General features: G+C 42.8%; 1 protein-coding gene across 1 annotated transcript in view; it reads right to left on the bottom strand.

Moving 5' to 3' along the window:
* Positions 1 to 16,277, bottom strand: part of MYOF (myoferlin) — a 225,995-nt gene that overhangs the window by 175,054 nt on the left and 34,664 nt on the right. The window contains 1 exon segment of the mRNA XM_068258907.1: positions 3,439 to 3,494. Coding sequence (XP_068115008.1) covers positions 3,439 to 3,494 — 56 coding nt within the window.

The raw sequence follows: 16,277 nt of genomic DNA, 5'->3' as shown, positions 1-16,277 counted from the left end.
ATGAGCTCGTCGGGCCGTAATATACTTTTATATGCTGATGCACAAGTTCTTCACTCTGTATATGCATTTTAGCTGGGAGGGCAGGGTTGATAATTAAAACTTCACTTTTTTACACTATAAATAGTCTGCTTCTGTTGCAGGATCTGGTATAGTGGAGGCAATGCCTGCCTGTTTTGCATTCATATAAAGAAACCTGCGGGTAAGCAGGCTTTTTGAAGGGAGTCCAGAGGGTCCCATCCCCATCTCTGGTATTGGCACCCTTACAGTGTGTACGACATTGCCACAGAAGGGCGTGTGTAGTGTGACATTATACCCCATGTTCCTCTCGCTCTACATTTTTCTCTGAGGATATTTGGGGATACAGTGGAGGAGTGCAGTAATAGCCAAAATATCCATGGCCCCACCCCTAAATGAGCACAGCAGAAGAGTATTGAAGGTTCTCCCCATCGGTTTCCACCAGTACTCTTGTTTCCACCTAAAACAAAAATTGGGCTTGGACTACAATGGATATAGGACTAAAGTAGAGATTAGAGTGTGAGCTCCTGTTAAGACAGTCAGTGGCATGACTATGTACTCGGACAAAGCACTTAGGAATAGAGATGGCCCGAACGGTTCGCCCACGAATGGTTCCAGGCGAACTTTGGGTGGTTCGCGTTCGCCAGCGAAGGCGAACTATTGTGGAAGTTCGGTTCGCCCCCATAATGCTCCATTAAGGTCAACTTTGACCCTCTACATCACAGTCAGCAGGCACATTATCGCCAATCAGACTACACTCCTGGAGCCCCCACCCCCCCCCACCCCCCCCCCCCCTTATAAAAGGCAAAGTTCTCTGGCTGTTTTACCAGGGCTGCGGAGTCGGATTCGAGGAGTCGAGGCAATTTTGGGCACCCGGAGTCGGAGTTGGAGTCATTGATTTCATAAACTGAGGAGTCGGAGTCGGATGATTTTTGTAAAATATCCACAGCCCTGTTAAGTATTAGACTAAGGAGTCGGAGACGAGGAGTCGGAGTCTGAGCAATTTTGGAGTACCCAGAGTCGGAGTCGTGGTTTCATAAACAGAGGAGTCGGAGTCGTAGTAGGAGTAGGAAGATTTTTGTACCGACCCCACAGCCCTGCGTTTTACTCACTCGTCTACCTACAGTAATTAGTTAAGGGACAGCTGCTGACAGACTCTGCTAGGGAGACCTTAGTTAGGCTCTTGTAAGCTTGTTAGCTTGCTCCTGGCTGAATGTTATTCCTTATATAGCACCGGACAACAGCTCCCCTCCTCCCCCCTCTCCGGAGGAGGAGGGTCTCGTCTTCCAGGGAATTGTAGGAATTCAAAAGCCAGCTCACATACATTGGCCGGGAATTGAACCCAGGTCTATCGCTTGGTAGGCAGCTCTACCTCACCGCTATACCATCACCAACACTACATGCTGAAGCCAGCCTAGCATGTACCATTATGATATATCCAAGAGAAAAATGGGTATGCTTAGGAATTTGTAGGATGTCAAAAGCCAACTCACATACATTGGTCAGGAATTGAACCCAGGTCAACTGCTTGGAGGGCAGCTATGCTCGCCACTATTCCACCAACACTACAGTCTTAAGTCAGCCTAGCTGGCCTGGGAAGGATGAAAAGCTAGGTGGCCATGCAATCATTCCTGCTAACCTAAAGCTTACGTGTGTCTTTTACAACACATTGGCTTAAGACTTTACCAAATCCAATGCTCCAATATGGAGAAGTTTCTCTGTTTGCGTTTTTTTTTTGTTTTTTTTTTGTTTTTTTTAAGTGTGGAGTCACAGTTCACTCATCTCTTCAACTACAAGAAAGGCCCAGTAGTAGTCTTAGCTACCGTAATATATATGTTAAGGCAGGGCCCTTATTACACTTTCTCTTACAGGGCTATGGAAACAGTTTTGCCCATGTGATAAAGCGAGGTGCAAAAATGAAATCATGCCTAGCAGAGGTTAGTTTTGCTCCATCAACCTCTGGGTTATGGGCCCAGCCACACTTCTGCTGCGCCACTCTGCAGCCTGCTTACATTTGTATACAATCTTCAAGTTTAAGAAGGGTACATTAGTTGAAATAGTTACACTACAAACTATGTTACAGCAAGACCCTAATGACACTTTCTCTTAAGGGGCTATTGCCGCCGATTGGCCCATGTGGTAAAGCAAGGTGTAAAAAAATAAAGTACACCTAGCAGGGATGGTTTCAATCCATCAACCTCAGGGTTATGGGCCCAGCACACTTCTGCTGCGCCACTCTGCAGTCTGCTTACATTTGTATACAATCTTTAAGTTTAAGAAGGGTACATTAAATGAAATAGTTACACTACAATCTATGTTACAGCAAGGCCCTAATGACACTTTCTCTTAAGGGGCTATGGTTATAGCATTGTAGTGTGTTGTGTTGGTGGTATAATGGTTAGGATAGCAGCCTACCAAACGGTAGGCCTGAGTTCAAATCCTGGCCAATGTATATGAGTTGGCTTTTGACATCCTACAAATCCCTAAGCAAGCTAATTTTTCTCTTGGATATATCATAATGGTACATGCTAGGCTGGCTTCAGCATGTAGTGTTGGTGGTGGTATAGTGGTGAGGAGAGCTGCCTACCAAGCACTAGACTTGGGTTCAATTCCTGGCCAATGTATGTGAGCTGGCTTTTAAAATCCTACAATTCCCTGGAGGACAAGACCCTCCTCCGGAGGAAGGGGGGGGGGGGGGGGAGGAGGTAAGAAGGAAGGATTACACTTCCTGATGTTGTAAAGCAGTGTAGGCCTGCAATTCAACATTCAATGAGATTTCTGACCTTAAAGCAGTGGTTTGAATCAAATCTAGTTTTTTTTACGGAGACTTGACATGTATCTCACTCAACCATGTCTCTGTCCAGGTTTTAGACTGTTTGAAACATCTTTTCCATAATTTTTTCGGCCACCATAATTTTTTCTAACTTTCTAAGTTCGCCTCTCCATTGAAGTCTATTGCGGTTTGCAAAAGTTCGCGCGAACCGAACTTTCGCGGTAGGTTCGTGAACCGAAAATCAGAGGTTCAAGCCATCTCTACTTAGGAACATGCCAATGCTATATAAATACATAAAAGTTATAAAAAATGCCTAGTTTTAATGTTTCAGCTGATCAGTGCAGGGCTCAACTGGATAAAAGTAAGGCAAAAGAAAAGAAAAAAATTGTTAGAATCAGTTGCAAACTATGAAAAGCATGAGAAGTATCCAAAATATTAAACAGCTGACAAACATGAAAAATATTTTAACCTTTTGTTTCTATGAATGCCAAAGCAGGAGCTAAAAAAAAAAAATCAAAGTAAAAAGAAAACCACTTACGGAAATAACTCAATCCATATTAGAAAAAAGAAAACAAAAAAAACAAAAACACAAAAAACTACCACTATAAAACAAAACACACATGTAAAGCAACGTAAAAATAAATAATTACCTCTTTCCACACTGGGTTAAGCTCATTGTCTATGGCTTTAGTCTTCTTTTTCTCTCCTGCAAAGAAACACACAGAGACTTCTTTAGGTTCTTTAAAGAAACAGAATATTTCAGTTTAACAAGGAACTGCGCTCGCCTGGCAGGAAAGGCCCCTTGCGCTGCTCATTAGTCAGGCATATGGAACTAATAGGTTTAGTGGGTCTTGTACAAGGAGCCACGTTGTGCTGACCCGGACCTGGAGTTTAACAGTTGAATTGCATAACTGGCAGTATGCAAGAGGCTTACACATACATCTTATAGTCAGTGAAGTGTGCAGTACGTCCTTTCAGCAGGACTAATGTGCGTGGAAAAACAGACGGAGGATTCAAGGAGCCTACAGACAGCTGTGGTGGCCAACAGTCATCAAAATTCTACTAATATACTCCAAGAGGCAGAACTTGGTCCCAGCAAATAAAAGGCGTCAACAGCTGATGCGATTTATTTTATTAAGTATTTATATAGCGCTAACATATTACGCAGCGCTGTACAGAGTATATTGTCTTGTCACTAACTGTCCCTCAAAGGGGCTCACAATCTAGTTCCTAGTCCAGGGCTGTGGAGTCGATACAAAAATCTTCCAACTCCGACGTTTATGAAACCAACTCTGACTCCGGGTACCCAAAATGGCTCAGACTCCTTAGTCTAATTCTTACCAGGGCTGTGGATTTTGTACAAAATCATCTGACTCAGTTTATGAAATCCCCGACTCCGGGTACCCAAAATTGCTCTGACTCCTTGACTCCACAGCCCTGGACTGATGGAGCAGAGTGTTCTGTACACGTAGATAGGGACCCAGTATAACAAGTTAGAACGCTTTACTTTAAAGAAAAAAAAAACATGCAGAGATTAACCACTTAATGACAAATGGACGTTTATAAACGTCCAGTGTAATTGTGGAGTGCACCACCAGTTTGTTACTAAATGAGGCACATGTGATATCATTTTAACCGTGATGAGTTGTAGAATACATTGTGGTGGGTCTTAAAGCTTGGGCATACATCACATAAAAAAAAAAAAAAAAAAAAAAAAAAGGTATGGACAAACTCAATCCAACATAAAAAGTCATTTTCAAAATTATGATCAAATTTGGGAAAGTCTTAGGAAAACTACAAGAGACGTGGTAATATCTTATCCATGATAAGTAGTAGAATAGAGTTTAGAAAGTTTTAGGGTTGAGGCCCATGTCTTGTGTATTATTTTTAGTCAGTCACAAACTAAATCAAAGGCGATTACGTTTTTTCATATTCTGTACCAAAATAAAAAGACTTGTAAAATGAAAAAGTGACAGAATATGAAAAAAACATATAGGGCTTGATTCACAAAGCCGTGCTAACAGTTAGCACGCTGGTGAAAAGCCCATTATCACGCCTAAACTCAGTTTTGGCGGGAAAATAAACTCGCGTGCAAAGTTTTGCGCGTAAAGTTGCGCGATTTTTCCGTCAAAGCGGTGCTAACCTACTTAGTGCAATGCTTATCACGCCCAAAAGTCTTTAGGCGTGCTAACTAGGTTAGCACCGCTTTGTGAATCAAGCCCATATAGTTTTTAGGAACTTGGCTTTTTACATATATATGTCAGTATATTATTATTTTTGCAAATAAGGTCTTATAATCATCAAGAGTGTACAATGCGAAAGCAAAAAACAAAAAAAAACAGGATGAATAAGCAAATAGAATTTCTGGGTTTAACTGTTTATTGTAAAGCTATAATGGAGAAAGTGCATTTTTATTTTTTTCCCTTTAAAATGTATTGAAAATAATGTAATTACTTAAAATTATGACATACTAAAAGCCTAATTTGTCTTGAAAAAAAATATATAGAACATTAAGTTGTGATTAGTAGTAATAAAGTTATTGGCGAATGAATGGGAGCAGTGCTGATATGCGAAAATTTGTTTAGTCCTGAAGTGTTAATTCATATACGATCATCAGGTAATGCAGCTTACTTAGAACAGAGAGAATACTGGAAATAACCCCATAGATCACCACATTTTACTGACAGTGACATCCTGTGGTTGTTTTACTATAATGCAGTTTAGGTAATAATCCTGCTGATACTTCCAACATGAGCTGAATTACTAGCAGTTGTGTGAACTGTTCATTGATTTGATATCCACAACTTTCTACTCCTTGACAAACAATTTGCGTGTTAGGAGAATTGTGAACTCACAGCTAGGAAAATAGAAAAAAAAACGCAAAGGAAACAAATGCACATTAACGGGGCCTTACCAGGCAGCCCAGTGAAATGTATCTCACCTGCTGGCCACTAATTCAGCATGAGGCTACTGAACTGGTGTGCAGGTGCATATCATTGTTTAAAAGTGGTATGAAATATACAAGTTAACTCTAAAACAGCAAAAAAAAAAAAAAAAAAAAAAAAACCAAAACAAAACAAACAAACATGAAAACATGAGAAGACTCCACATACCACATGCAATTTCCATTGCTAACAGTCTGCTATAGTCCACTGACATGCAAAAAACGCACACTTAAAACAAGCATTGTCCACCGGAAACCATGGCCGTTTTCCGTGGACCCCAGTAAGTTCCTTCCCTCAACCTCTTCACAACAATCAAATCAAACGGGGGCAGCTGGATCTACCAAAATCTTGTCCGCATGGATAATAAAACATTACAGAGTAGTTAAGAGTGCCCGCCATTTGTAGCCGCAGTTTGGTGCCCGCTATTGTAGCAGGTGCACTTTTCAACAGGATGCTGGGGAGTCAATCTAGGTGGGGGGGGGGGGATGAAGATTGGGCACCACGGGGAAAGAGGAGGAGGTTTGTGCGAGTGTAAGGAAAAGTAGTAGTAGTAGTAGCAGATCCTGTACAGTTTTCAACTAGCACCTTAATCAAATGTATGCACTTTTACTCCAAGAAACACCTACCAAGTCCCCGAGAAATTCAGAATTCTTCCACCAGAGAGGCAGCGTCTTTATAAGTGGCTACTCTAAGGAAGCGTTTCACTTAACCCCCTTGGCGGTATGAAAAATACCGCCAGGGGGCAGCGCAGCAGTTTTTTTTTTGATTTTTTTATTTTTTTTTAAATCATGTAGCGAGCCCAGGGCTCGCTACACGATAGCCGCTGCTCAGCGGCATCCCCCCGCTTCGAATCGCCTTCGGCGATCTCCGATCAGGAAATCCTGTTCAAAGAAGACGGGGCGGGATGACGTCACCGACGTCGGGACGTCATTGGGAGACCCGATCCACCCCTCGGCGCTGCCTGGCACTGATTGGCCAGGCAGCGCACGGGGTCTGGGGGGGAGGGCGCGCGCCGCACTGGATATCGGCGATCGGGCGCGCGGCGGTGGCGATCGGGGTGCTGGCGCAGCTAGCAAAGTGCTAGCTGCGTCCAGCAAAAAAAATTTAAATCGGCCCAGCAGGGCCTGAGCGGCACCCTCCGGCGGCTTACCCCGTGTCACACACGGGGTTACCGCTGAGGTGGTTAACTGGGGGCTTCTACCACCCCCATGCAGCCATCCTGTGTTGTCGTCGTAGTCACTCACTGCTTCTCTGGTCCCCCTCCGTCAGCTTGTTTAGTTTTCGCCGAACTCTGGGTCGGCGGGCTGCATTGAATACATTTTTACGCATTCCCGCTAGTGCAAGAACATTAACACATACATTTTTACGCGTTAGTGGTTCAATGCGTAAATTTTTACGCATTGAACCACTAACGCGTAAAAACAAATGTGTTTTAGGTTCTTGCACCAGTGGAAATGCGTAAAAATTTACGCAAAATGGCCTGCCGTCCCTGAGATCGGCAAAAAACTAAACTAGCTGACGGAGGGGGACTGGAGCAGCAGTGAGTGACTACAACAGCACAGGATGGCTGCATGGGGCTGGTAGAAGCCCCAGGTAAGTGAAATTTTTTTTTTTTTTTTGCCTGATAACTCCTTTAAAGCATTTGACAGCTACAACCACTCATACCACAGTAAGGAGTCCTTTGGGCAAGACTCCCTAATGCCAGATACTGGTTACAAACAAGATTCAAAGCCCCCCCCCCCCCCCACCCATGACAAAGGCAGTGCCCTTAAAGAGAATCTGTACTCTAATGTTCTTACACTAAAAAGCATACCATCCTATTCCTTATTTTCTCCTGTGCCCCTCTGTGCGGTTTCTGCCACTCTCTGCTGCAATCATGGCTTGTAATTCGCAGTTTCAGGCAGTGTTTAGTGTTTACAAACAAACTAACCAGCGTGTGATAGGCTCACATAAACAGAGTGTGTGAGTCATACAGAGTGTGCAGGGGGCCTGCAGAGGGTGTGTATCGCTTCTTTCCAATTACAAGCAGCCCTGCACATTCCACACATTCAAGCCTTAAGGCTCATACACACATCAGACTATAGTCTTTGGAAACTGAAAGATCACAGACCAATCTTACCACCCTGCATGTAGTACGAAAGCCACACCTTCACAGTCTATTCTATGGAGCTGAACTCCCCATCAGAAAAAAATCTTTGCAGGCTACTGCACACACAGATGCTGTACAGACACAAAAGATCAGTATCTGCAAAAGATCTGTTCCTGCCAAAAATCCATCCCTGCAAATTGCAATGATAGTCTGAGATCTGCAGATCATCATACACACATGATTTAACTGACATTCATCTACAGATCAAGCAATCATCCGCAGATCTGAAAATCCATCCTGGCGGATCTGATCTGCAGATGAATGTCAGTTAAATCATGTGTGTATGATGATCTGCAGATCTCAGACTATCATTGCAATTTGCAGGAATGGATTTTTGGCAGGAACAGATCTTTTGCAGCTACAGATCTTTTGAGTGTGTACAGCATGTTTGTGTGCAGTATCTTGCAAAGATTTTTTTCTGATTGGGAGTTCAGCTCCATAGAAAAGACTGTGTAGAGTATGGCTCTCATACTACATGGAATGGAGTAAATTTGGTCTGTGATCTTTCATTTTCAAAAGACTATAGTCTGATGTGTGTATGTGGCCTTAGCCCGACAGACATGACAGAGGAAAGGAGATAAGATTTATTACAGAGACAGTGCAATTAGGAAAGGCTGCAGTAAGCCAGAGCACATTAGAACAGGCATAGGAACTTATAGGATAGAAGAACTAAGGCTGAAAAATTTGTTACAGAGTCTCTTTAACAAGTACCCTATTCTAGCTGCTGTGCAAGAAAAATAAGTTTGTCATTTTTGTGGGGGTCAAAAACGGGGCTGTGGAGTTGGAACAAAAACCACCCAACTCCTCAGTTTATGATTGAGCGGACTCCTAATTTGCATACAACAATCTTGTTGATCTAAAGTATATAACAGAAAAAAAATTAAATTTCATCACTACCAAAGCTTAGGAATTTTAAAGCTATACTTAAGATGGCATCTGTTTTTGGGAACAAAAATCTCCTGGCCCGGAAGACGTCACTACCCTGCCTGGCATCCTGACCTGTCATTGCCAACGTGAATTCCCCAGCATGTTTTCTACATAACATTCAATAGAGCCCGATATCAGCTGGGTTCCAGCGTGTAGCCCTGCCACCTTGCAGAAAAAGGCCTCTACCTTTTCTATGTCCCCTATAGAAAAATTCAGGGCCATTGTCTGTAAGGTGGAAAGATCTATACACGGGAAAATCGTCAGAAGAATTGTGAGGTGGTTACGGGCCTATAGAGTGATGTGCAGGTACTTTTCAGGAGAATGAGGGGATTCTTCCTCTATTACACATTCTTCATGTTCAATCTGTACCAGGTTTGTGGGTGATAGACAACACCACTGCGGGTGTGTGCGGGTGTGCGGGTGTGTGTGTGTGCGTACTACAAGTTATTTATGAGGACTTTATCATTTTCTCTTTCAAAATTTTAATTTAAAAGGATACCCGAAGTGACATATGACATGATGAGATAGACATGTGTATGTACAGTGCCTAGCACTCAAATAACTATGCTGTGTTCCTTTTTTTCCTTCTCTGCCTGAAAGTGTTAAATTTTAGGTATGCAAGTGGCTGACTCGGTCCTGACTCAGACAGGAAGTGACTACAGTGTAACCCTCACTAATAAAAAATTCCAACTATAGAACACTTTCCTAGCAGAAAATGGCTTCTGAGAGCAAGAAAGAGGTAAAAAGGGGAATTTCTCATCAGTGAGGGTCACACTGTAGTCACTTCTTGTCTGAGTCAGGACTGAGTCAGCCACTTATATACCTGATATTTAACTCTTTCAGGCAGAGAAAGAAAAAAGGAACACAGCATAGTTATTTGTGTGCTAGGCACTTTACATACACATGTCTATCTCATGTCACTTCGGGTATCCTTTAAGTTTAAATTCATGGGGAGTTGGCACATTTTTTTCTTCTAGACTGCAACTCCAGGTCTCCAAAAATTGCTCCAACACCTGGATGGTGACACACCTGTGTCAGGGCTCTACCTCTGACACAGGAGTCCGGGGTTCGAATTTCAGCTCTGCCTGTTCAGTAAGCCAGCACCTATTCAGTAGGAGACCTTTGGCAAGTCTCCCTAACACTGCTACTGCCTATAGAGCGCGCGCTAGTGGCTGCTGCTCTGGTGCTTTGAGTCCGCCAGGAGAAAACCGCAATATAAATGTTATTTGTTTTGTCTTTTTGTCTCGACTCAGACTCCACAGCCCTGGTCAAAAATCCCCATCTATTTTTGAGAAATGAAACATTGCGTAATGGTATCACTGAGAAGTGTGGCCACTCTTCCAGTCCTCTGTGCACCAGTGTGTAAGCAGAGACATGCCATTATTTATAAGTCCCCAGGACACTGGGGGAAGCTGGCTGTTCCTCAAAAGAGAAAGAAAGGCATGAAGGAAGAGGAATGCTTCAAGTACAAAGACAAACGACTTACTGGCAAGTACAGCAAATTTCACTTTACATCGGCTGCATTCCTGATCGGTCTCAGAGGCATACTTCCAGGAAGTGTGTGTCACAAGTACGAAAACAATGTAAATATACTGTACATAAGATCAGCTTTCATCAACTAAAATGACACCCAAACACCAGGCTCAGCGACCCTGAATGACGAACTGACTGAATCTATTAAAGGAGAACTGTAGTGAGAGGGATATGGAGGCTGCCATATTTATTTCCTTATAAGCAATACCAGTTGCCTGGCAGCCCTGATGGTCTATTTGCCTAAAGAAGTGTCTGAATCACACCAGAAACAAGCATGCAGCTAATCTTGTCATATCTTGTCTAAATTTGTCAGAAACACCTGATCTGCTGCATGCTTGTTCAGGGCCTATGGCTGAAAGTATTAGAGGCAGAGGATTAGCTGAATAGCCAGGCAACTGGTATTGCTTAAAAGGAAATAAATATGGCAGCCTCCATATACCTCTCACTACAGTTATCCTTTAACCGGTTGGAGATGTAGGTTGGAGCATACTCAGAAAAGTAGTAGTCCAAAAAACAAGCATTACATGAGCTTAGGAAAGTCTTTTACATCAGTCACACTTTTGCTTTCATTCCCACAGCTCTCAAACTACTTTTCAACACCTTACTACAACCTCCTCCTCCAACCACCTGCTCATCACTGGAGCATTATGGCTTACTTCAGAATGGAGCCTGAACTGCATGCTTGCTCAGCAGTTCAATCTCCCACCAGTGCAATTCAGCTGCAACTGAAGTAGTAACACCATGTGTGTCAACCGCTGACACGCAGTGGATGGCAGAGACCTGACTCCATGGGGGAGGGGGCACCTTTCCAGCGCCGGTACCAATCAGTGCAGAAGAGGTAGAGCAGCTGACAGGTGGTGAATTGAATTCACCGCCTGTCAGCTGCCTGTGTGAAAGGGGCCTTAGCATCATCCTCACTATCTGTGCACTGGATCCTTATTCCTTCTCATGTCATCACGTTTTTTATTCCTACACCTAGCAGTTTCCTCAAACAAGCAATGTTAACACAGCAAATCTCTCAACTCCACAGCTATCTCTAGCTGCCACCCAGCTTAGCGTTTTCTTGGAAAACTGAATTTCCAATCCGAGCTGCATTTTCCTCAATCTTTCCTCAGCCTTTGATGCGTATGACCATTCCTGAGTCTCTTACTAGGTTGGGTGCTCTTTCACTGTTTCTCAATTGCACACTGTGGCGAATAAAATGGCATATTGCGCCCACCGATACGCATATCGATTGCACCATCAGTAGACATGACATTCTCGCTCAAAAAGGACAAGCAAATGTCTTTTCCCTCTCTTCTCTAAAAAACAGAGTACAGTAACTTCCCCCCATGTCCTGTGAGGTCAGCAAGGAATTTCACACGTGGCCCAACCTCCTAGGTAGAGCCATTTGCTGCACAGCTCATGTCCCAGAAACTAGATCCAACCAGTAAGATAAGAGATTCCCTTCAAACTCGTAGACTCAAACAAAGGAAACTTTAATGTCTTTGTATTTCAAAATAGGCTTGTCACAGAAAGAAAAAAATTACATTTTCGGATACCCATAAGCCAGTTCTGTAATTCCACCAAATTACAATTTTCCAACTGTCAGGAGTCAGTAGGGAAACTGCTTTATTCAGCCTACGTAGAGCGAATGCGATAGAATAGGCATGTGTAGCCTCATTTGATACAGGGTCGCAGGCCGCTTATGAATATAGCCTCGGATTTGCGATGCACCAATCTGGGGCGGAGTCACACAGATTATTAATAAATGTTACATTTTCTTGCTCTGAGTTCTGGGGGTGGCAACCTGCTGATTAGAAGCTAACCCCGCCTTCCCTTCACCTAGTTTGGAGGTAACCCAGCCCCAATTCTAAGATTTTATAAAATCTCTTAACAGTAATGCCTCATTTAAACTGGACTCTTTCTTCATTCTCCAAATGGACTGCTCAGCCGTAACTAAAGTAAGAACTTTCTGATTTTATCCCTTTTATTTTTAAGCTTTGTGTGTATATGTTAATTGGTGTATATAACTATATGTAATGCATTTTTGTTATAAAAACGTTTAAAAATCGTTTAGCGGTTATGACCTGTTGCTGAACATACACAATCGTACCCATTCTCCTGAAACCGCTACCCTGTGCTTAATAGAAGTGCACATTTATAACCCGTATGCGTGAATCTGGCTCAGATACAAAGATCTGACCCAGGCTCCTGCATACTGCTAAGGGTTAATAGAGCGTTCTCGAAGTACTAGTATAATTACAGTAGCGGGCTGTGTAACCCGCTTGGTGGCAGATCTTTGAATTGTATGTGTGTGGTGAATCCTTTGGCGTCCGAACGCTCCCTCCACTAGTCAGTTCATCAAATTGCGAAGTCAGGTTTACGCTTCGTGATGAGCAAAATGACAGTGTGAGAGGATTTCTGACGCTGATATTGACCCGTCTGCAGACCGACTTTGCGGTCTGTGACACATACCAACTCTGCTTTACATCTGCTGTTGGTGCACCACAAGGTTCAGTTCTTTGGCCCTCACTCATTTTGGAAAACCAGTGCTTCAATATAGATTAACAATTATGCAGAGAACAGTTAATTTGGTTTCCATCCCCGCTTTCTACCGTACTATTTCATGTCCAACTGCACTGCGATTTCTTCAGTTCTGTCCCCTTGTCAATTCTACATTAAGTTATTATAATGTCCAATCTTTTTAGTAGGGAGGCGTGACTTCAGAATAAGGAGGAGGGGAACAGGTAAGTGAGCAGGCAGCTGGAGGCAGTATCCTGATCCGTTATGTTCCTGTTCTCACAGGAACGCAATGGCCACTAAACATGATCTTGGGCTGAGGGAGTTCATAGCACAGCTGTTAAAAGTCACTTCCATCTATGCATGAATTACAGACTGTTCAGATTGCAGGGGGTGGGACACAGAAAAAACTATTTGAAGAGGTTGCAGAGAACAGAAATGGAAGTCTGCAATACAGGAAGTGGTTAGCTGCAGCAACTATCCAGATCAGCTTTAAAAAGGATTTAATAATAATAATAATAATAATAAGCGTTTGTCAACATAAAACAAGCCCTGCCACAGAGTTCCTGTAATGGCCAAGCAAACAGTTTTTGAACACCTGTTAATATCCAGTTGTCCGCACATCTTTGCTCACCTCCTGTTTCCAGTTCTTGCATAGCAATTTCATTGTCGGAGGCACCGATTGGTACAGGAATGTATAAGATGACTTATGATAATGACATCATGCTCATATTTACCTTCACTGTCCATTCTAAGAACTAGATGCTAAACGCTGTGGAGCTGTTATTCAAACTTTTCCGCAAATGTTTTGTGTTTGCTAGTATTCATAAAAACAAACCAACCCTTCAGAATCCACAGTAAGAGCCCTTTTCCACTAACGGCGATTGCGATGCTGAATCGCAAACCGCTAGTGATTTTTAAATCACTATGGTTTGCATTTTAACATGGGAATCGCGGTAGGTAATTTCCACTACCGCGATTTCGGTTTTTAATCAAACGCGATTGCGCCGCGATCTTTGCCGCGATTTTGCTATGCAGTGCATTGCATAGAAAAATCGTGAACGCAATTGCTGGGAAGTTTCCTGCACTTTGCGATTCAGCAATCGCTAGCGTTTAGCGCGAACACTAGCGATTGCTAGTGGAAAAGGGCCCTAATGCCGTCCATCTCTAGATATGAGGCCATTGTGTTTTTCAGTTAGCAAAACAATGAACATCAAACGGAAGATTACATGCAACTGTTTCACAAAAAAGTATTTTATTTGAGCGCTAGGGATGAACTTTTATATTCAGATTTTGGAGATTTAAATTGGAAAATCGGCTTTACGCAGCAGAAAACGAAATTCCATGGAAATAACATTACTGAGACTCAAAATTTTAGACAATCAGAGAATCAGCACTGTATAGAACACCAATCAGAAGACTTGTAAAACAGGGACACCGAGAACCCAATATGGTATAGTATGTATTGGTGATGAGGGAAAATGTAGAGTAAGCAAAGTAATACTCACAAACCAGGGTTACCCCCAGGCAACCACTGTATAGGCAGATGGGGAGAACAAGCCTGTCCCCACGCAGGATTCAGAAGTCGCTCTCTGTAGAGAGGAAGAAATATTATAATTTCCACGCTTCCACCAAGGGGGGATTGGTACAGTATCGAGGTAAACAGAGGCACCAAAAGGATAAAATTGAGGTCAAATTTTTAAAACATGGAAAAGGCGGAGGTGGACCCTTACCCACTCCAAAGGACACGACAAAGGAACGCGTGAAGGAATAACACCAATATATACACTCCACAACGTTAGCAAACTCACCAAAAAATACATTGGTGTTATTCCTTAAAGAAAACCTGTAACCCAAAAAAAAAAAAAAAAAAAAAAAAAAAAAACTCACCTCGGGTGGGGGAAGCCTCTGGATCCTGTCGAGGCTTCCCCCGTCGTCCTGTGTCCTACAGCAGTCTCGCTGTGCCCATCCGAACAGCTGGTATGTAAATATCTACCTTCCCGGCTCCAGCGCAGGCGCAGTATCTGCTCTTCGCTTGGAGATAGGTGGAAATAGGCAATCACTGTCGGTCCGCTCTACTGCGCAGGCTCAAGTCTCTTGCGCCTGAGTAGTAGAGCAGACCCAACAGAGTTTGGCTATTTCTGTGCGGAGAGCCGCAACAGCGCCCCGCCAGGGAAGGTAAATATATCAAGCCTTTATTGAGCCAGGATTGCTGGACGCTTTGGGGGAGCCAGCACTGGATTGCCTGCAGCTACAGGGATGAGGGAAGCCTCATTGAGACCCTGAGGCTTCCCCCTCCTAGAGTACCTCCCAGGAAAACTTTTTTTTGTTAGTCACTTTAACACGTTCCTTTGTCGTGTCCTTTAGAGTGGGTAAGGGTCCACCTCCATGTTTTAAAAAGGTTACCTCAATTTTATCCTTTTGGCGCCTCAGTTTACCTTGATACAATCAGAAAACTTGGAAGTGTTAAAGCGGGAGTGTCCCCATAATCAAATTTTAACAGCAACTGGCCAGATCGTATTAAGTGATAAAGATGCCAATCCTGCATTCAAAACTATCAAAACTTTTTTTTTGCTGTTATGATTTGGAGTTATCACATACTTAAGGAGCACTGGCCCTTTAGTAGCCAGTGCCAAACAGATGCATGCTGGGGGTTCTTTTTATCTATAATATATTCTTCCTCTTCCCTTTATTTCCTTGTCTAGCTGCTTATCTGAAACCTGATCCCCTGCTCACTTGTGTTTACAAGCAAGGCTGAGGTGACTCAGCAATTGGAGAAACGAAAAAAAAAAGTAAAGGGCAGAAAGGACATCAGGATTTAGCCTAAACTGTGGGCAAAAGACATGGCTCCCACCAGGAACAAAATTATCTTCATTTACTATATAAAATTCACTGAAATCAAATGTGGACAGTACAAAACGTGTTATGTAAGTAGATCAAGTATTCATCTACTTATATATATGCTTTTTTTTCCTGGCATAGTATGGCTAATCTAACTGCTTTAAGGCCAGAGAAAGATCAGCAGTTGCCAATGGCCGATCGGAAATGCTGATTCCTCATAATAGCGTAAATCCGCAAAAAAAAAAAAAAAAAAGTGTATTTTTTTTTTTACAATTAACTGACAAAAATTAACACAACAAATTCTGTAGAAATTGGAAATTCCAATATACACAGAAATTACAAAGACTTCTCGGAAAGCTGGGGAAAAGGCATTTGTGACCATCTCATCCCAAATAACCATCATTATAAACACATCTGTTTAGATCTCTTTCCAAATTTAGAAAGGCGTTAACAGCACTCACCAAAAAACATGAGCCCTGATTGCTTAACAATATAAACCACTACTAATCCTTTAGGCTTCTTTCCCACTAAGACGTTGCATTAGATGCCACGTTAAGGTTGCATAACGTGTCCCCAACGCAACGTGGGGTTG

This window comes from Hyperolius riggenbachi, chromosome 10 (genome assembly GCF_040937935.1).
Source record: "Hyperolius riggenbachi isolate aHypRig1 chromosome 10, aHypRig1.pri, whole genome shotgun sequence".
Lineage (NCBI taxonomy): Eukaryota > Metazoa > Chordata > Amphibia > Anura > Hyperoliidae > Hyperolius > Hyperolius riggenbachi.
This window is presented reverse-complemented; position numbering and strand designations above follow the sequence as displayed.